The sequence below is a fragment of the Dunckerocampus dactyliophorus genome, chromosome 4 (assembly GCF_027744805.1).
Source record: "Dunckerocampus dactyliophorus isolate RoL2022-P2 chromosome 4, RoL_Ddac_1.1, whole genome shotgun sequence".
Taxonomy (NCBI): domain Eukaryota; kingdom Metazoa; phylum Chordata; class Actinopteri; order Syngnathiformes; family Syngnathidae; genus Dunckerocampus; species Dunckerocampus dactyliophorus.
Window position 1 is genome coordinate 21,042,121 of NC_072822.1, and position 18,451 is coordinate 21,060,571.

Genomic DNA, 18,451 nt, shown 5'->3' on the forward strand with positions numbered 1-18,451 from the left:
GATGTTGAGTAACTGCACGCCTTGTAAGCCCAATACTGATATAGTTATTTGCCGTTTTTACCATTTGGATTGCAACCCAAGGTATAGCAGGGGATCTATTGTATATGACTGACTGGCAGTAAGGAAAGTAGCTACTAGCTGTCCTAAAAGTTACCAGTCGCAAAATGACGTCATTGTCTAAATTGTATAATTGTCAATTTCTCGTGTGTATACAACTCGTTCAGAGGGCATTACAGCCCACCTTCACAAACGTCTCCGATTTCAGATCAACATTTGCAGTAAAAGTCCATTACAACTCCCTGTCCCTCTTTAATTGCCATTTTTCACTTGCGACAAAGGAAGCTAACAAGCAGAGAGGAACACAGCGCCCCTAGCATTTCAGCAGAGAATTGCACGTCATACACTCATCACACCCCTCCGTGAATCACTACCTTACCGTGGTGGAGGGGTTTGTGTGCCCGAGTGATCCTAGGAGCTGTGTTGTCTGGGGCTATATATGCTCCTGGCAGGGTTTCCCAAGGCAAACAGGTCCTGGGTGACGGGCCAGACCAAGAGTGATTCAGAAGACCCGTATGAATAAACACACGAGGAGAGACCGCACCTCGCCCGGAAGTGGGATACCGGGGACTCACCCTGGAGCCAGGCCTGGGGGAGGGGCTCGCAGGCGAGCGTTTGGTGGTCGGGCTTTCACCCATGGGACCCGGCCGGGCTCAGCCCGAAGAAGCTACATGGGATCTCCCCCCCGTAGACCCACCACCTGCGGGGGCAAGCATAAGGGTCCGGTGCATTGCGTTTTGGGTGGCGGTCGAGGGCGGGCACCTAGGCGACCTGGTCTTCGGCGGCCAAATCTGGTTCTTGGGACATGGAACGTCACTTCTCTGGCGGGGAAGGAGCCCGAACTTGTGAGGGAGGTTGAGACATTCCGACTAGATATAGTCGGACTCACCTCGACCCACAGTTTGGGTTCTGGATCCAAACTCCTCGAGAGGGGCTGGACCTTGTTCTACTCTGGAGTTGCTGCAGGGGAGAGGTGGCGAGCTGGTGTGGGCTTATTAATAGCCCCCCGGCTCGGTGCCTCTGTGTTGGAGTCATCCCCGGTGAACGAAAGGGTCATTTCCCTACGCCTTCGGGTTGGGGAAAGGGTCCTGACTGTCGTTTGTGCGTACGCGCCAAACGGCAGTTCAGAGTACCCAGCCTTCTTGGAGTCCATCAGAGGGGTGCTGGAGAGCACCCCAACTGGTGACTCTGTCGTTTTACTGGGAGACTTCAACGCCCATGTGGGCAATGACAGTGTGACCTGGAGCAGCACGACTGGGAGGAACGGCCTCCCCGATCTGAACCCGTGCGGTGTGATGTTGTTGGACTTCTGTGCGAACCACAGTTTGTCCATCACAAACACCATGTTCCAGCATAAGGATGTCCATAAGTGCACATGGCACCAGGACACCCTAGGCCGCAGGTCTATGATCGACTTTGTAGTCGTATCATCAGACCTGCGTCCGCATGTTTTGGACACACGGGTAAAGAGAGGGGCTGAACTGTCAACTGATCACCACCTGGTGATGAGTTGGATTAGATGGCGGGGGAGGATGCCGGACAGACCCGGGAGACCCAAACGTGTAGTCAGGATGTGCTGGGAACGTTTGGCAGAGTCTCCTGTTCGTCGAGTCTTCAGCTCTCACCTCCGGCAGAGCTTCTCCTGCATCCCGGGGGAGGACGAGGATATCGAGTCCGAATGGGCTCTATTCAGTGCCTCCATTGCTGAGGCAGCTGATCGGAGCTGCGGCCGCAAGGTGGTCGGTGCCAGTCGTGGTGGCAAGCCCCGAACCTGATGGTGGACACCAGAGGTCAGGGCTGCCGTCAAGCTGAAGAAGGAGTCCTATCGAGCATGGATGGCTTGTGGGACTCCTGAAGCAGCTGACGGGTACCGGCAGGCCAAGCGGCACGCGGCTTCGGCGGTGGTCAAGGCAAAAACTCGGGTGTGGGAGGAGTTCGGTGAGGCCATGGAACACGACTTTCGGTCGGCCTCGAAGAGGTTCTGGCAAACTGTCCGGCGCCTCAGAAAGGGGAAGCAGTGCCCGGTCCACACTGCTTACAGTGGGGACGGGAGCCTGCTGACCTCGACTGAGGATATAGTTGGGCAGTGGAAGGAATACTTTGAGGCCCTTCTCAATCCCACTGACTTACCTTCCATAGAGGAAGCAGAGACTGAGGATACGAACGCAGACAGTTCCATCACCGTGGCTGAGGTATCTGGGGTAGTCAAAATGCTCCCCAGTGGCAAAGCTCCGGGGGTGGACGAGTTTCGCCCTGAATTCCTCAAGGCTCTGGATGTTGCGGGACTGTCTTGGCTGACACGTCTCTTCAACATTGCGTGGAAGTCGGGAACAGTACCTCTGGATTGGCAGACTGGGGTGGTGGTCCCCCTTTTCAAGAAGGGTGACCGGAAAAGGGTGGATTGCTCCCTCCGGGTTGGGAATGAGGTCCTGCCCCAGGTGGAGGAGTTCAAGTATCTCGGGGTCTTGTTCACAAGTGAGGGAAGGTTGGAGCGTGAGGTCGATAGGTGGATCGGCACAGCGTCTGCAGTAATGCGATCGCTGTACCGGACCGTCGTGGTGAAGAGAGAGCTGAGCCGGAAGGCAAAGCTCTCAATTTACCGTTCGATCTATGTTCCCACCCTCACCAATGGTCATGAGCTTTGGGTCATGACCAAAAGAACAAGATCGCGGATACAAGCGGCTGAAATGAGTTTTCTTCGTAGGGTCGCGGGACTCACCCTAAGAGACAGGGTGAGGAGCTCGGTTATCCGGGAGGAGCTCAGAGTAGAGCCGCTGCTCCTTCACATCCAGAGGAGCCAGCTGAGGTGGCTCGGGCATCTAGTCCGGGTGCCTCCTGGACGCCTCCCTGGTGAGGTGTTTCGGGCATGCCCAGCCGGGAGAAGGCCCCGGGGAAGACCTAGGACACGCTGGAGGGATTATGTCTCACAGCTGGCCTGGGAACACCTTGGTGTCCTCCCGGTGGAGCTGGAGGAGGTGGTCGGGGACCGGGAAGTCTGGGCTTCCCTACTGAGACTGCTGCCCCCGCGACCCGGACCCGGATAAGCGGAGGAAAATGGAATGGAATGGAATGGAACACTCATCACAGACAAAGAGCTAGAAAAGGATCAAGACCGCATCAGTGAGGCCAGCGTAGTGACTAGTAGTAAAATCAGTGACCTGCAGTCAAGGGAGGCAGGTGAGGCAGGGCATAAATATTAAGGCTGAATCCCAAATCTACCCCTTAATCCCCATTTTACCCCTTACCCCTTGGTTCACGAGAATCAAGTGTCTCCCAATTCTCCTTAAACCGAGGGGTAAAGGGTAAGTACTAAGGGCTATACACTCCTTGAAAACGAGTGTGGTAGGCTACCATACTTGAAACAAAGTGGAAGGCGGAGCTATAACACCCACTGAGAAGACGGAAGCGCGGAGACCGAAAGTAACATATAAATGTAAATAATTACGCATAATTATTGAATTTCACAGTAACGTCACTCATGTTTTATTATATATGCAATCATTTGCTACTCCACGTAAATATTCACCATGCTTTAGTTGCTGGTTTTCAGTAGCTATAACTAGCCGGCTAACACTGATATCTAACTTCACTGCAATCTACTGCATTTCATAAATGATTAGACAATGATTAGATAGCGATCACATTAGCCTGTTCGGGCGGAGGCTGCCCGGAGCATATGTCCACCTACAATGCCCCCTACAATGCCTGCGAGGTGCATTGTAGGCGGACAGGTGGCAGGTGGCTATCCCCGCTCCAGTGTGTACAGTGATGTTGGCATTTTCTAATCTAATCATTCATGTAAGGCAGCACATTGTAGTGGAGTCTGTTTGCTGTGAATTATAGCCGCCGTAGTCCACCAACAGTTCCCCTGGTGAGATATGTTTATTGTATTCAGCATATAGCATGGATGGTCAGGCACTGAGCTAAATAAAAGACGTAAACAACAAGGCCATCTATGGACAGCACACCACATTATCAAACTTTATTCAGCTTTTGGAATCTAACAATGTCCAATCTATTGTTTTTTTGTTTTTTTTTAACCGCTGATAGTTTCGGTTTGCCAGTATGTCATGTCTTTAATGTAAGTGTGACATCATTATTCTTGCTAATCAGACAACAGGATACAAAGAAATGTCATACGGGAGGCACTTGCACTACCGCTACATCCTGAAAGGGTAGGGGTGTACGGGAGCTGAAAGGTGCCTTTTCCTCAGAGGAAAACCAGCGTTTTGTTTTTTAATGCATGATGTTTATGCTCTGCTGAATGAATGAATGAATTTGACTGTATCAGGATTTTTCCTGGGGAAGGAAAGACTCACTGTATGTACAAATAAAAGGTAAGAACACAAATGTTTTTCAGTTGATAAAAATAAATAAATAGTGAATTATTGTCCTCTACTTTGGTTATTATCTTACTGAGCAACCTGTATTAACATACAAAAAACTCCAAAGGGGTCAATGCCTCACCAGCCATGAACCTCACCACAGTCACAGAATATAATCAATGTTTAAGAATTAGACATGCTTTTGCATCAGAGTCTCTAAAAGTCTCCAATGACTAGAAAAAGTCGCAAGGTTTGTCACTCGCGTTGACAACACTGCTAGAATGTTATTGAGGCTATTCATAAACCCAACTGCATGAAGCAAAAATGCAAAAATCACTGCAAGTGCATATCATTTAGCTTCTTTTTTTTTTTTACTTTGCAATCCCTCCTAATCAGAGTTAAATTTTAAAAACTCAACTCACATATGACCACACTGCAAGCAGTCCTAGACGGAAATCCTAACCATTACTGTTCAAAGATTACTTTATACTGACAAAATACTGACAGTAACATCCAGTAGCTAAGAAATGTATTGTACAAGCAAAAACAAGAAATAATGTACGTTTAGCTGAATGAACAAATACAAACAAATGAATAGAACTAGGTTCCATGAGTGAATAATGAGAGTTGAGCCAGGGATTGCAGGATGAGGTCAGATTATGGCTGCAGGCACCAACAAGTGCAGCTCGTGTCCAGCCCAGACATGGATGAATTAGAAGCTCATTCAGTGACGGCTTAACAGCACACTCGCCTCACCTTGTCTGTGCCTTTCATCCGACTGCTCCTCTTTGCTGGAGGTAACCTTTGTCTCAGGCTCACAGCACCCTCCCTCTGAGACTGTTTCAGGAGTTTCTCCACCCTGCAAGTCTTCTGACACCCCATTGTTCCCTTGGAATGACAAGAAAGGAAGTAAAAATGAAGCCTGGCATCAGTCACGCTGTCTATTTTCGGCTGGTTATAAGTAACAACCTACCATGACAGGCTAGTTTGCATGCCTCCCCAAATGCTTGTCATGGTCTGATGTGCCGGATGATGTCATAACTTCAGATTATAAATATCTGTATCCAGCAGAGTTACATAATAAAGGGTTGTTGGATTATTGTTGGTACACACAGATAGCAAAGACAGCACAGCTGGCAGAGAAAACACATTAAAAGTGAAAGCTAAATTAAACATTACATTGCTTTAAATATTAAACCAGTGTTGTGTTGTACTGTACTGCATGTACATGTACTGCAGTCTACACGATGTTCTGATATTATATTTCTTCTAATATAATAAAAGAAATATGTAATATATTACATTACATATTTTATTATTAATTTAATATTTGTATACATTATTCTGTAATATATAATTATATATGTATATATAATTATATAACATATTATATATTATTTTGTATATAATTATATAAGATATATTTAATCTAAAATAATACATTTATTATATTTATATGTAATTATATTTTATGATATATACAGTAAGTATTGCAGTATTCTTTATTTTATTTGATACAGTGGCCTGATGCACCGTAAACATACTTTATTTCGAGCCATACAAAATAAATATCTATTGTACATTGTACATTAAACAAAAAACATACTATATTATATTATATTATATTATATTATATTATATTATATTATATTATATTATATTATATTATATTATATTATATTATAGTATATTATATTATATTATATTATATTATATTATATTATATTATATTATATTATATTATATTATATTATATTGTATTATATTATATTATATTATATTATATTACACACACACACATTATTACATATTAAACCAGCTTCCACATATCATCAGTGTTCCTGTTTAGTGTTCATCAGTATGACTCTATGGAAAGCCTGACATGAAAAATTGACGACACTCATATTCACTGCTTGAATTACTATATGTTATTTAATTCAATTCGAAGTACATGTGTGGCACAAAAAGGTTGCCTTAAGTGTGTGTCACATGCCTTTAGAGTGTGGGTTTGAGACACAATCACCCAAATAGCAGCAAATGTCAGACGGGGGAAATGTACACCTTTATTAGTACACTTTTCTAAGAGGTTTTGTTAGAAATGTTCAAACTTACAGAAAGGAAAACAAATTAAGTGGAAACACGATAGGAAAAAAGAAAGGGCCGGGTGGGCTGACCGATCCAAATATCAATATCATCGTTAGGATATGTGTGTGTATTGGATCTATACCAGCCTGTTGAGACTGATACTAACCAGTTATCGTCTATGTTTATTTTATCTATCTTTTTAACTTTTGTTGTTCATGTTGTTACATTGCTGACATTGTTATATTTACAGTATATGTTATATTGTTTACAAACTGCAGTATTATCCATCTATCCATTTTCTATGCCGCTTATCCTAATTTGGGTCGCGGGGGTATACTGGAGCCTATCCCAGCTGACTTTGGGGGAGAGGCGGGGTACACCCTGGACTGATTGCCAGCCAATCGCAGGGCACATATAAACAAACAACCATTCACACTCACATTCATACCTATGGACAATTTAGAGTCTCCAATTAACCTAACATGCATGTTTTTGGAATGTGGGAGGAAACCGGAGTACCAGGAGAAAACTCACACACGCAAAGGGAGAATATGCAAACTCCACACAGAGATGGAGATTCGAACCCAGGTCCTCTCAATCTCCTCTCTGTGTGACCAAAATGTTAAACCCTCAGCATATAATGCAATGTAATTGTGTCACCCAACTTTGATATAAAATCAATTGCATTACATCTAAACAACAAAAAGGATTACAGTGGAACCTTGGTTAGCGTCTACCCCGGTTAGCATGTTTTTTTTGGTTAATGTCAAAAATGTATGCCACAATTTTTTGTGGCATTTTTTCTCCGGTTAGCGTACAACATGGCACGCCTCTTGTCGTGTTATTATCACACTGTGTGAGTCCATCTGTATTCTTAATGCATTTTTTTTTTAGAAAACGCTCTTCCTTGTAGCATCCTATAAGCTAGCAAACAAAATGGCAACCGCAGCTGGAAGTTACATTGCCAATCTATGATGTCATCAGCGGTTGACGCTCAAAAATTAAACATTTTTTTATTTGATACTTAATATTACTAATGTTACTGTTACCACTGTTTCTGTATTTGATATTACATTATTATTATAGTAATGACAGTAATCGTAGGAGTAATAACATCTATACCTGTAGAGAGAGCTGCTTTTACTACAGTTATTGCTGTCTGCTGGTACGTCTTCCCCTCTCTTCTCTCTCACTATCCATCCCCAGCTAGGCTCCATATACAGTCCCAAGGTTTTTCAATCGGTTCTCACAAATACACCCCTACTATTACTGAATCAGCTGACTATCTGACCCATCCAGAACTACAGAAACAGGTGGATGCCCTCACCATCTGCGGCTACATATTGGTCCCTTCTCTTGCCTCTTGATTCCCTGCTCAGACTCCAATCACAGTCAATGACGTGACTAACGGTGTCTTTTCTATCTTTATTCTTAATTCTATTTCTCTCTCTTTATTCTTTGTCTGTCGTCCCTCTAACCATGTTCTGTTCGGTGGTCTTAACAACAAATTAAAGGAGGAGTATATCAGACTCACCTGTTGTAAAGCAAAACTGTTCTGGCAAAACAATAATGCAGTTCACTCATATTGCATGACTAAGCTGCTGAACAGGACAGGAAAGACAAAAACAGAACAGTGAAGGCACATTTTATTATTATTGTATTTATTGTAGATAAAGACGTTCAAGTGGTGGTTTAATGGATACAATAATGTTCTATCACAAGTGGAAAATATTACAGAAAACCTTAGTTTAAAATAGCTATCAAATGATGTCCTGAGATATGATACTTACATTCAGTTTACTTGGCTTTACATAAATAATTAATGTACAAAAATATCAAGAGAGCATATGGAGCATTTAACCTGGAGGGTTGGTTTCCTGGTCATCTTACAGTCAGCGGGACATTCATGGGGTCGCAATAGTACAGTCTGGCACACCTCACTTTATAATTGTTGTACTTTTCTTTTAAGTTGAATGGCATGAGTGTTGTGGATGAGGCTATGCTCCACAAGACTGAACTATTAGCACAAAAAAATAAATGTTTAAACGTTTTTTTTTTTCTTTTTTAAAATTAATATCTATCACAGTGTATTCAGTGTTTCCTAATCATTCATTTATTTGGGGCGGCCCGCCACGACTAAATTTGGACCGCCACAAATAGATTCAGTGCTACCTATTCGCCCTCGTTCATAAACACATTACAATGGGACTTTCTGTGAATGCAGCTTGTCGTTACAACTCTGTACAGTAGATGGCATCCACTCATACACACCTCATGCACACCTTGTCTGCCAGAGAATAAGAAGACGGAGCAGGAAGGCTCAGTGTTTCTACTCCTGCTGTCGCTGTATTTAGCGAGCATCCACACCCATCTAGATTCTTTTTTTCAAAAAACCCACAAGCGGCAAATCTCGCAACTTTTTGTGGTGCTTATTGGACACTTTTGGAGACTCTAACATGAAGGCACATATCACTCTTCAATATCAACAAGCAGTCAGTGTCTATGTACTAAGCCACTCCAGAACCATGTGTCATGAGGTCTGGTGTTACTGGCGCAAGGAAGAGTAGAAGACACCTTATAGGCCTGTCACGATAATCAATTAATCAATTAGCCGCACGATAACTAAAAACAAACTCGATAATTTTGCCATGCTCCATATATTAACATGTGCATGCGTGTTTGAGTTCCTCCTCTCTCTCTACCAAACAGGTAAGAAGAGAAAGAACGTTTGTGTGGGGAAATATTTCACCGGCGGACCGCTCAATTGTGGCAGAATGTCATCACAATCACGAACCCCCCTCCTGAATGTTGATACTGTGGCCTGATGCACCGTAAACGTACTTATTCACACTTATTCAAATTCAGAAATATTGTGATTGATTGTGATTTTTATTTAAGCGCAATTTCTGAGAGTCCATTTCATTTTCATTTTTTGTCTTTTTTGTTTGTTTATTTTATCATTTTGTTTATTTTGTGTTGTGGTTTTACATTGTTTATTTATTTTGATACGGTGTACTCGTATCATTATCCCACATATTATCATTACATTAATGAAAAAATGGTCTGAAAATAATGTTGACAATAATATAATTATCAATAATTGACAATAATTTGTAGGACAGCAAACGTCCAGCACAATTTGTTATCGTGACAGGCCTAACACCTTATCATAATTCATTGTTTCTCCCTGTAATGCTGTTATGATGAGTGTAGTGTGATGAAGCTATCGGAGGCTTTATCACTACAGGAACAAGAGATTACTGTGAGGTCGTGACCTATGTAATCCTTCACCCGAAGGCACCAACTAGCACAATGAGTAAAAGGAGGACACCTGCATCTCCACACACAGCAAGGCAGAGCAGCTTCTGTCAAAAAGAAAAAAAATGAAGTAAGTGGAATTAAGGGAAACAACTGATAGATTTTTTTTTTTTAAATAGATGGTGTGTGGATGGTGTTACCTCATGCCGTTATCATCGTAGCTGTCAGGCAGGAGGTTTGGTTAGACCAACAGATAAGCCAACAATCAAAGCAATGACAGCAAGCAGGATCAGCAGAGCAAAGGCAAGGATGATATATTTCTGCCAAGAATAGAATGCAGTGTTATTTAAAGTTCAACCAAATGTGAAATATTAAAAAATATATTAGGTAGTAAAAACTTGTATGACATCCTGCATAACTGGCCTTAGTAAACATTAGGCACACCTGCACAATATTTCCTATAAGACGCAATACAGTCGTCCCTTTGAGTTTCGCAGCTTCATTCTGTCACAGTTTTTCAAAAATATATTAATTAATAAATCATGCTGTTTCATGGTTGAATGCGACCTCCTATAAGTCAAAAAACATGAATATTTGATATATTTTATGCCTTAAATTAAGCATTTCCAAGCATAAAAATGGCAAAATGAACTAAAATACAAATACTGTATAAGGCATTCAGAAGATGCATTCAAAGATGTGATGCTATGTAGTATTCTACACTGGTCACTAGGTGTCAGTAATGTTACTGTAATATTCAGTGAGGCACACAAGCATCAGACTTGATCGCCGGAACAACAAGCTTTCACTGCGTTTATTGAGTTATCGCAGGTACAATAGACACAATAATAATAACATAACAACTACAATAATAATAATCATAATAATAACACAGGTTAATATTGCGGGCGTAATCCACTCCAAGCTAAAACTCAACTTTGAGGCCCCGACGTGGATTCCTGTCCTCCAAATGTCCAGAACACATTTATTGCAAAATGCAAAACAAATACAAGTCTTATTTACGTCTTAAATGTCTTATTTTCTCTGATTATGTTTACTATCTTGGGTAATATGAGTATAAAGGTGACTATAGGGGTGTTGTTTCATGTCTAGAGGGTTCCAATAATCTTAAAAAACATAGGTAGAAGGTCGTAAACAGGTTTTGTATGCTCTATGAAAATATTTGATTTCTAAATAAGAAATTCCACTTATGCGGAAATTCACTTATGACGGTTGCGTCTGGAACCGATTAATCGCAATCAATGAAGAATTACTGTACAAAAGATCTAGCAATAATTCTGGCTTTACAAATATCGTTATGCTATTTTTTGCCACAGTATTTTGGTCACCTGCACTGTATGTCTCTATGGATGATGCAGATGCAGTATAACACTGCAATCATAATCATAATCATAATAATAAACACAGAGTTAAATATTATTAATACAACCACAGTATGATAACCTTTTGATCCAACTCTTTTATGTATCACAGATGTTGCAAGTATACCCAATGTTGCGGCCGATCAGTTTAATAATAGAGGCATGTTTACCCTGCGGGACTTTTTCTGGTAACGCACTGCTTTTTTGGTTTCTTCTTTAGCTCGAAAAATGTATTCAGCCGCATTGGAAACATTGTTCTCAATGTTGTTGACCATTTCACCCTGGAAGACAATGATAATGGTTTTATTTCTTTCAGAAATGCTTAGCATGTTAAAATGAGGAACATCACATTTACACTTGCGCATTTCAGGTCAGTTATACAACAACTTGGTGGTTACCTGAGTTTCAACCAGCATTGCCATGTCCATGAACATTGCATGTAGCTCTCTAATGCTTGACTCCAGCCGTATGATATCCTGATGTCGCGACTCTATCTCATCGACCGCCTGACGTGTAATCTGAGAGTCAGAAATGATCTAAAAAAACAGCAAATAAGTAACGTTTCCTCAGAAACACATTATTCTGCCAGTAGACCGCAATGCTACATTTCGTGCAAAAGAGAGTCGAGGAAGGCTTACATCAGATGTGAAGATGGATGGAATTCCACTTTCAAGCATGTCTTCCAGTTCTTCATTAGTTGTCACTCTTCCAGCTACAATTATTTGAAAAAAGAAAGATCAACGCATGTTTCTGACACACACAAAATATTGTTATTTGCTTTTAATAACATTTATTTGCATATTCATTGCTTATTTATATACATGCAAGGGTTGGCACGAACCCTTTTGGATGGATGGGGCAAAAACATTAAACACATGCAATCTGTTTACTCACAGGATAACAGATTAGTCTACTGGTGTGGAGATGCTATGCAGACAGCCCACTGTGTAAGTACAGTGTAATTATTTATTTTGATAAACATAAATGAAAGCTTTACGGTTGTGATATATCAAATTGCAGGCCAATGCAACTGCACAGCATGTCAACCTCCGTATTTGTTGTGTTTTGTTGTAATGTTACAAAATGATTACATGGGAAAACAAACTCCTGTGCATGATTCTGTTGAAAGCTGACCTCAGGTGATCAGTGTATTCTTGCAGTAAAACAGAAGTGATTGGAAAGTGACTCAGCGCAACACATACTTAGAGAAACAGCTGCTGAGACTATAAACAGAAAGCTTTCTTTTCCCGAAGCCATCCTTCCTGTTGATCACACCCTCCCTCCCTGGAGAGGCAGGTGCCTGCTAGAAGTCACACACCTCTTGTAAAGCCTTTTCCCCAAGAGAGATTGAACCCAACACAGCAAAACACCCCCATTTCATTCCTCATTAACATACAAATCATCACTAATATGCAACAATCAAGTCATGTGATATCATTTATTGTTGTGGCTCCATGACTACACTGTGTGTCAAAGACAGGTGAACTACTGTTACAAAAGCCGCCCGGCCCTTTGGCCGTTGCCCCGGCAACGCAGGCACAGTGCGGCGTCTCCAGTATCACGCTCTTCCATCTATAGTGCAAAGCCTCTCATTAAGTTTGGCCGTAGGGCCTGCGGGAGCAGACCTATTTTTCACTATTGTTTGCTCTTAATGGGAAAATACCATACATCTAATACACACTTTTGTCACAGTCATTTTAAATTGGTGCTTTGCACTGGGGGAAATGTATTACTTCAGTCTGTCAGTAATAGCCGTATTGGATTAGCCATTTTGCATTTCCAGTATTTCAATCAGAAGTCAAGGCAAAAGACAGACATATTAAAGACTTGGCTAGGGTTGGACATACTATGGAAATTCAATGGAACCTCGGTTTTCGTCATTAACTCGTTCCGAAGGGTCAGACGGAAAACCAAAATGTCTGAAAACGGAATCAGTTTTTCCCATAATCGTATTAAAATCCAATTAATCCATGCTAGACACCCAAAAATATTAACACAAAACACATTTTATGGAGAGTACTTAAAGTTTTATATGCAGAAAACAATGTGAAATACGTGTAAATGATGAATGAAATTTATAAATTAACATTTAATATCACTTTTACATCGCTCCTACCACTCTCGGTGGCAATGAGTAGTGGTAGGAGCAGACGGAAGACGCACGCCGACGCTGTTGCACTCTAGCCAGTTACAAACTTAACTTTAAAGAGTGGAAGGACAGACCTGTACTGGAACTTTATTGTAAACTTCAGCAGCAGGTACAATCATCATTACACACACTTGCCTGCCTCACTTTCTGTAATCTGCCTCCTTTATACTGTTCAATCTGCAACCCATGTTAACTAGGAACCTTTACAATCCTATTGGAACAGACATTTCCTAAATACTTTCTTGAAATCAGTAGTGTTTCTCACCTTCTTTATCAAAGTTCTGGCACTTACAACGCTTTTGCAGCCATACTCAATGAAAAATCCACAGTCTGAAAGCCAACACTCAGAAATGAATCATCAGCGCAGGACGTACGGTTCTTATTATGAGGAAGAAAGTAGACAGATACGGAATTGTTCATCGTTCTGTGTGTGTTCGACTAACAAATAAACCACCCACACACACGTAATAAACCACTATCCATTCTTCACCAGTTACCAACACATGGATTCTTTGTTTGGGCACTTGACTTCACCAAATGATACGCCGGCAAACAGACTAGTTTGTTAGGTGTGCTGTTTGGCCATACGGTAACCAAGAAAGCGTATGAGAACCAGGACATTTTTGGCAACAATTTTTGTCAAAAACCTTAGGTGTACGAAAACCGAGGTACCACTGTATCTGAAATAAACGGGAAGCAATGGGAATTGCATACAGTATTACATAGGAGCAGTTATTTTAGGATTACACTGTGACTAAATGTACAGTAACTACTAACACTGCCATTGTCTGTTTATCAGCAGGTTAGTGTTCAGAGAGACACGAAGGAAACTGGTGTGGTCTGTTTCTGGATCCTGTCTCAGATTCACAGGTATGTTTCTCTTTTACCCCTACACTTAGTTTCGTAACAGTCACACATCTCATCTGCACAAATAATGACATGGAACAATACAAACAATTCATCGGAACCGGAATCGTTAATGTCTGGTCTCACCCGGAGTCAGGGGAGTTTTATTTGTCACTTACTTATCTCCAGTTGTCTCTGGATCCGCCCTTTGCTTCTCTCCCGAAAGGAAACTTGCGTCTCATTGTATTGGGTCATTACTTCCACAAACTTCCTGGACAGCACAGTGTGCTAGGGATGAACGAAAGAGCAAGGACACGGGATGACAATGTGCTTTTTAGACTGTTTCATTTTCATTTTGTGCAGCCACAATTTTCTTTCTGATGTTTCTAATAAGCTATTAAACCATATATGGCATTAGTATAATATTACAAGGCCACCTGTGTTTTTTGGATCCTGAAGTCAACTGTGGATCGGTTAGCTGCATCGTCTTTAGGCATGCTTTGCTCTATGGCTTCATTTAGACAGTAACATAACAGAGCAGTGTTAACGATGAGTGCAATACATGTGACCAGTAAATAACTGTGACAACACATCATAGTTTGACTCACATTTTAGTTTGGTCCGCACCACGTTGGCGTTCCCTTTGATGTCATTGGTCAGCGCATTGAGTTGATCCTTTGTTCCTGCACACAGAAATGATACAAAAGACAGCAGGTGAAGTAAACATACACGTACATAGTGTATAACGGTGATTCCCAACCACTGTGCCGTGTGCTGTAAGAGATCATCGGCGGTAACGCTGAAATGTATTCAATTTCACTTCATTGGGCCGAAAATTATTATTTATGCCAACTTTGTGGCAGAAAGTACATAATTAATGTGTGTATCCACTAGTGATGAGAATCTTGATTACTTATACTGACTTGTTCTGACAAGTCACTCACTCGAGACACTCGTCACGGACCGCATGTGCAGAAACTCACACATGCGCAACAAGTTTCACCCATAAGTCAAGGAAACTCATGTCTTCAAAAGCCCCCTTTACTCAGTGAAACTCGTGCATTTGTCAACCCGTGAGTGCGTGAAACTTGAGTCTTTATTGGGCAACCGTGAGTCAGAGAAACTCAAGTCTTTGTCAAGCAACTGTGAGTAAGTGAAACTTGAATCTGTTGAGCACCCGTGAGCCAGTAAAACTTGAATCTTCGTCGAATACCTGCGAGTTGGTGAAACCCGAATCTTTGTTGAGTACCTGTGAGTCAGTGAAATTTGAGTCATCGTCAAGCACTCGTGATGCAGCTTGGGCAGGAATGGAAAGGAGAGTTGATTTGAAGCAAGGACCAGATCTGTTGCTTTTTCCACGCAGCTAATACATTCACACAAATGCAGTTAGAGTAACAGTTGCACAATTAGTGGCATGTTACGTGGTTTCCTTTTTTAATTTAGCTAGTGGTAGCAGGGGTGAGTAAGTGAACGAGTTAACGGAGACGAATACCTTTGAGTCCTGATTCAGTAAAAAACCTGCAAGTTTTGAACGACCCGTTCATGACTCACATACTATCTAGGATTCGTCTGTTGCCACTCATGGCACGCTTTGGTGGTGTGCCATGAGATTTCTCTAATGAAAAATGTGTGCCTTGGCTCAATAAAGGTTGGGAACACTGTCAAGCATATAAACTAATAACATGAGGTACACAGACACTAATGAGCTTCAATACATGTGCTGTGTCCAAAGTTTTGAAACTTTTAAAACTGTAGGAGAGGTTTTTTACACTATAATGGGTGTAGTTTGCTGTGGAGTAGAACGATACTGCATCATAATGAGGTGCTGTGGTTATGTTGGCTGGTTATGCATAGTCTATATACTGGTTGACTAAATGAGCTGCTGGAGAGGGTAAATTTATTACAAAAACTTCTCAGTGCGATGTATTGCAAACTACAAACAACACAATGACATACTAAGATAATAATTAGTGTAGTGAAGGTACATTTTCATAAAAGTTAATGTTTTATCATTTGTTGTTGTTATAGTTGCTAACATGTGTGCTTTCAGACCTTATTATTTATTCTTTTTACTATTTCATTAAGGTATTGTTTTTCATATATTGTGTAGTTATGAATTACTATGCCATGTTTAAGTCATTTTTTACTCTTTTTTTTATTTATTTATGTTTTTATTCCGTTATGACTGAGTAAGGTACCCGCTACATGTTAAATGTTAACGTCTATCATTAACTGCTGAGACATGGAGAAGGGCGAAGATTAAATCAATTCATTCTTGCTCCTCCGGGGGTGTCAAAAGTGTGGCCTGGGGGCCATTTTCCACAACTTCTTTTTTTATAGGTTCTTGACGTATTGTAAAAATAAAATGAATGAATTATTAATGAGATATATTGTTAGATGTTACCTGAAACAAAGCTAAGATGTTGATGTTGTCGAGTTTAGCATATATTGAACTACACCGAATTGGTTTTAGCATCTTTAATGCACAAAATGTATCAAAGCAGCCCGCTGCTTCTGTCAGTTTTCTCTATGTGATACCCCTGCTGTACTCCTTTTTGAACATGTTTAATAGTGCAAGGGTAAACACGTGGTGTAGTTATTTAACATGAATAAAGCATGAATAATGTAAATACTAAATTATTACCATAAACAATGGAGGTAGACACTGTATACTTACACAAACGTCAAACAGCAGGTTCACATTTGTCAATTAAAAAAAAGTACAACGCCAGTCCAACAAACTTACTGTCGTCTGGGTGGGGTGCGGACAGGATCATGCTGTGCATCTTCCTCACCTCTTCCACTTGACGGGAAATCTTATCAATGAGTCCTCTAACTTCCTCCACCTGCAGTGGACAGAACATATAGAAGAAACATTTAGGATTAAATCCAAGTACTGTACCCGCTTGTTGAATTACAGGGGTACTGACCCTCCTGAAAAAGCCCTCCATGAAGCCATCTCGGTCCACAGAGACTGCAACATCTTCCTCTGGCGGTGTTCTGCTCTGTAATTACACATTTATGGTAGGGTGCGGTATGGTTTATTTGTTTGGGACATGCTGATCATGTTAATTCAACATATCCTACCTTGTCTAATAAAGATCATTAATTCCTACCATATTTTTTACATGTTGACATTTACAATATTTCATTTGCTTACAATTGTACTTTAAAGTTGGTTCACTTCCTGAAACTAAGTGTCACTATTTTCTAATAAAAGAGTAATGGATAGAGAAGGTGTAGCAATGGACAGATAGTGTAAGCACTAATGAAAAAGAGAGAAGAAGACGGAAAAGGTGTTGGAAAAAATAAAATAACCCGATTTGATTTTTTTTTAATAAACTGACGGTACGTGGTTTATGCAATGTTCGAGGAAAACAAATAAATAAAATTAAAATATACCTGAAAGTAAAATAAAAATGTAGCAAGAGTAAATAAATAAAGCAATAATAAGAAATCTAAAATAAAATGTAGAAAAATAAAATGTTAGAATAAATCAAGTGAAGCTATTAAGGATAAAGTAATAAATACGTGTTTCAGAAATGACAGAAAAAAACAGTTCATAAATAAAGGATGTATATAGATTAAGACGTGGTGAAGGGAAGAAAAGAAAGAAGGAAAGAAGTGATGTAAACAAAATAGTCCAATAAAACTAGCGATGACATGAAAAAAATGACTTACAGCAGTCAGCTCAGCAAGTCGATCCTTCATCACAATGATCATCTAGTCTCAAGAACACGTTATTGTAATACAATACACATCTGGTGAGGCTCCATGTGTGGCACACTTTCGCCGTTAGTCGTGTAACAAAACAAAACTGCATAAAAAGCAACAATGAAAGAATGAGGTGTGTTTCCAGTTCTTGATGGTGGCCCTCACACGCAGATCTTCACCAACTCTTCCTCGTAAACGCCTTTTTACGTCCCTCCCCCTGCCGCTCTCTCGGGATGAAACCAGTCAAACCCAATGCATGATTGAAAAACTCCAAATTATAACATATTTATATATATTTAGCTTATATTTAAATGATTGTATTTTTCTTCCAAACACGCGGTGAACCTGCAACGTAAGAAGACGCGAAGATGTAAGCGTTTTACGCACCACGAGTCAGCCACAAGAGATAGTGAGCTCATTATATGCTGCGCTACTCCGGGTGGCCACGCGATGTCGCTGTTACCCGTAATATTAGAGGCGTGCGATCCTGCAAATGTTTGTATAGTTGTGATACCAAGTACATGAATGGTCAATGTTGCCGTTTTTTATTTGATTTTTATACGCCGTATTGTTTGAAGTTGGTCGATTTTTTTTCTTTGCCAAAAATAATGGCAATAAGGTATTGCCTTTGTATC

At 40.9% G+C, this 18,451-nt stretch overlaps 2 protein-coding genes across 26 annotated transcripts in view; both read right to left on the reverse strand.

Annotated features, from left to right (window-relative positions):
- The window catches only part of rimbp2b (RIMS binding protein 2b), a 140,569-nt gene extending 135,171 nt beyond the window's left edge, over positions 1-5,398 (reverse strand). For 24 of the 25 annotated variants that reach the window (XR_008569921.1, XM_054772085.1, XM_054772084.1 and 21 more), the window contains exons 1-2: positions 5,356-5,398; positions 5,139-5,270 (exon numbers count right to left, since the gene is read on the reverse strand). Coding sequence is in view for 24 of the 25 variants with exons in the window: in XM_054772085.1 (XP_054628060.1) it covers positions 5,139-5,270; positions 5,356-5,358 (135 nt within the window). In the remaining variant the exon portion in view is untranslated. Of the gene's footprint in view, positions 1-5,138; positions 5,321-5,355 lie in introns of those variants that run through there. The other variant, XM_054772070.1, reaches the window with a different exon arrangement.
- A 2,698-nt stretch (positions 5,399-8,096) lies between these two features.
- stx2b (syntaxin 2b) lies at positions 8,097-18,224 on the reverse strand. Its single transcript, XM_054774125.1, has 11 exons — positions 17,784-18,224; positions 17,033-17,107; positions 16,849-16,948; positions 14,711-14,785; positions 14,540-14,613; positions 14,282-14,390; positions 11,746-11,819; positions 11,506-11,643; positions 11,278-11,388; positions 9,926-10,045; positions 8,097-9,832 (listed from the first exon to the last, which is right to left on the reverse strand). Exons 1-10 carry the CDS (start codon positions 17,823-17,825, stop codon positions 9,950-9,952), a joined length of 894 nt encoding a protein of 297 aa, XP_054630100.1. The 5' UTR covers positions 17,826-18,224; the 3' UTR covers positions 8,097-9,832; positions 9,926-9,949.
- Positions 18,225-18,451: the final 227 nt, after the last annotated feature.

Coding starts and splice junctions, on each gene's coding strand:
- stx2b (XM_054774125.1), bottom strand. CDS start 17,825: ATGATCATTGTGATGAAGGATCGACTTGCTGAGCTGACTGCT. Junction 14,391..14,539: donor TCAGGATCCAAAAAACACAG/GTGGCCTTGTAA, acceptor GTTCATCCCTAG/CACACTGTGCTGTCCAGGAA. Junction 11,389..11,505: donor CAATGCTGGTTGAAACTCAG/GTAACCACCAAG, acceptor ATTGTCTTCCAG/GGTGAAATGGTCAACAACAT.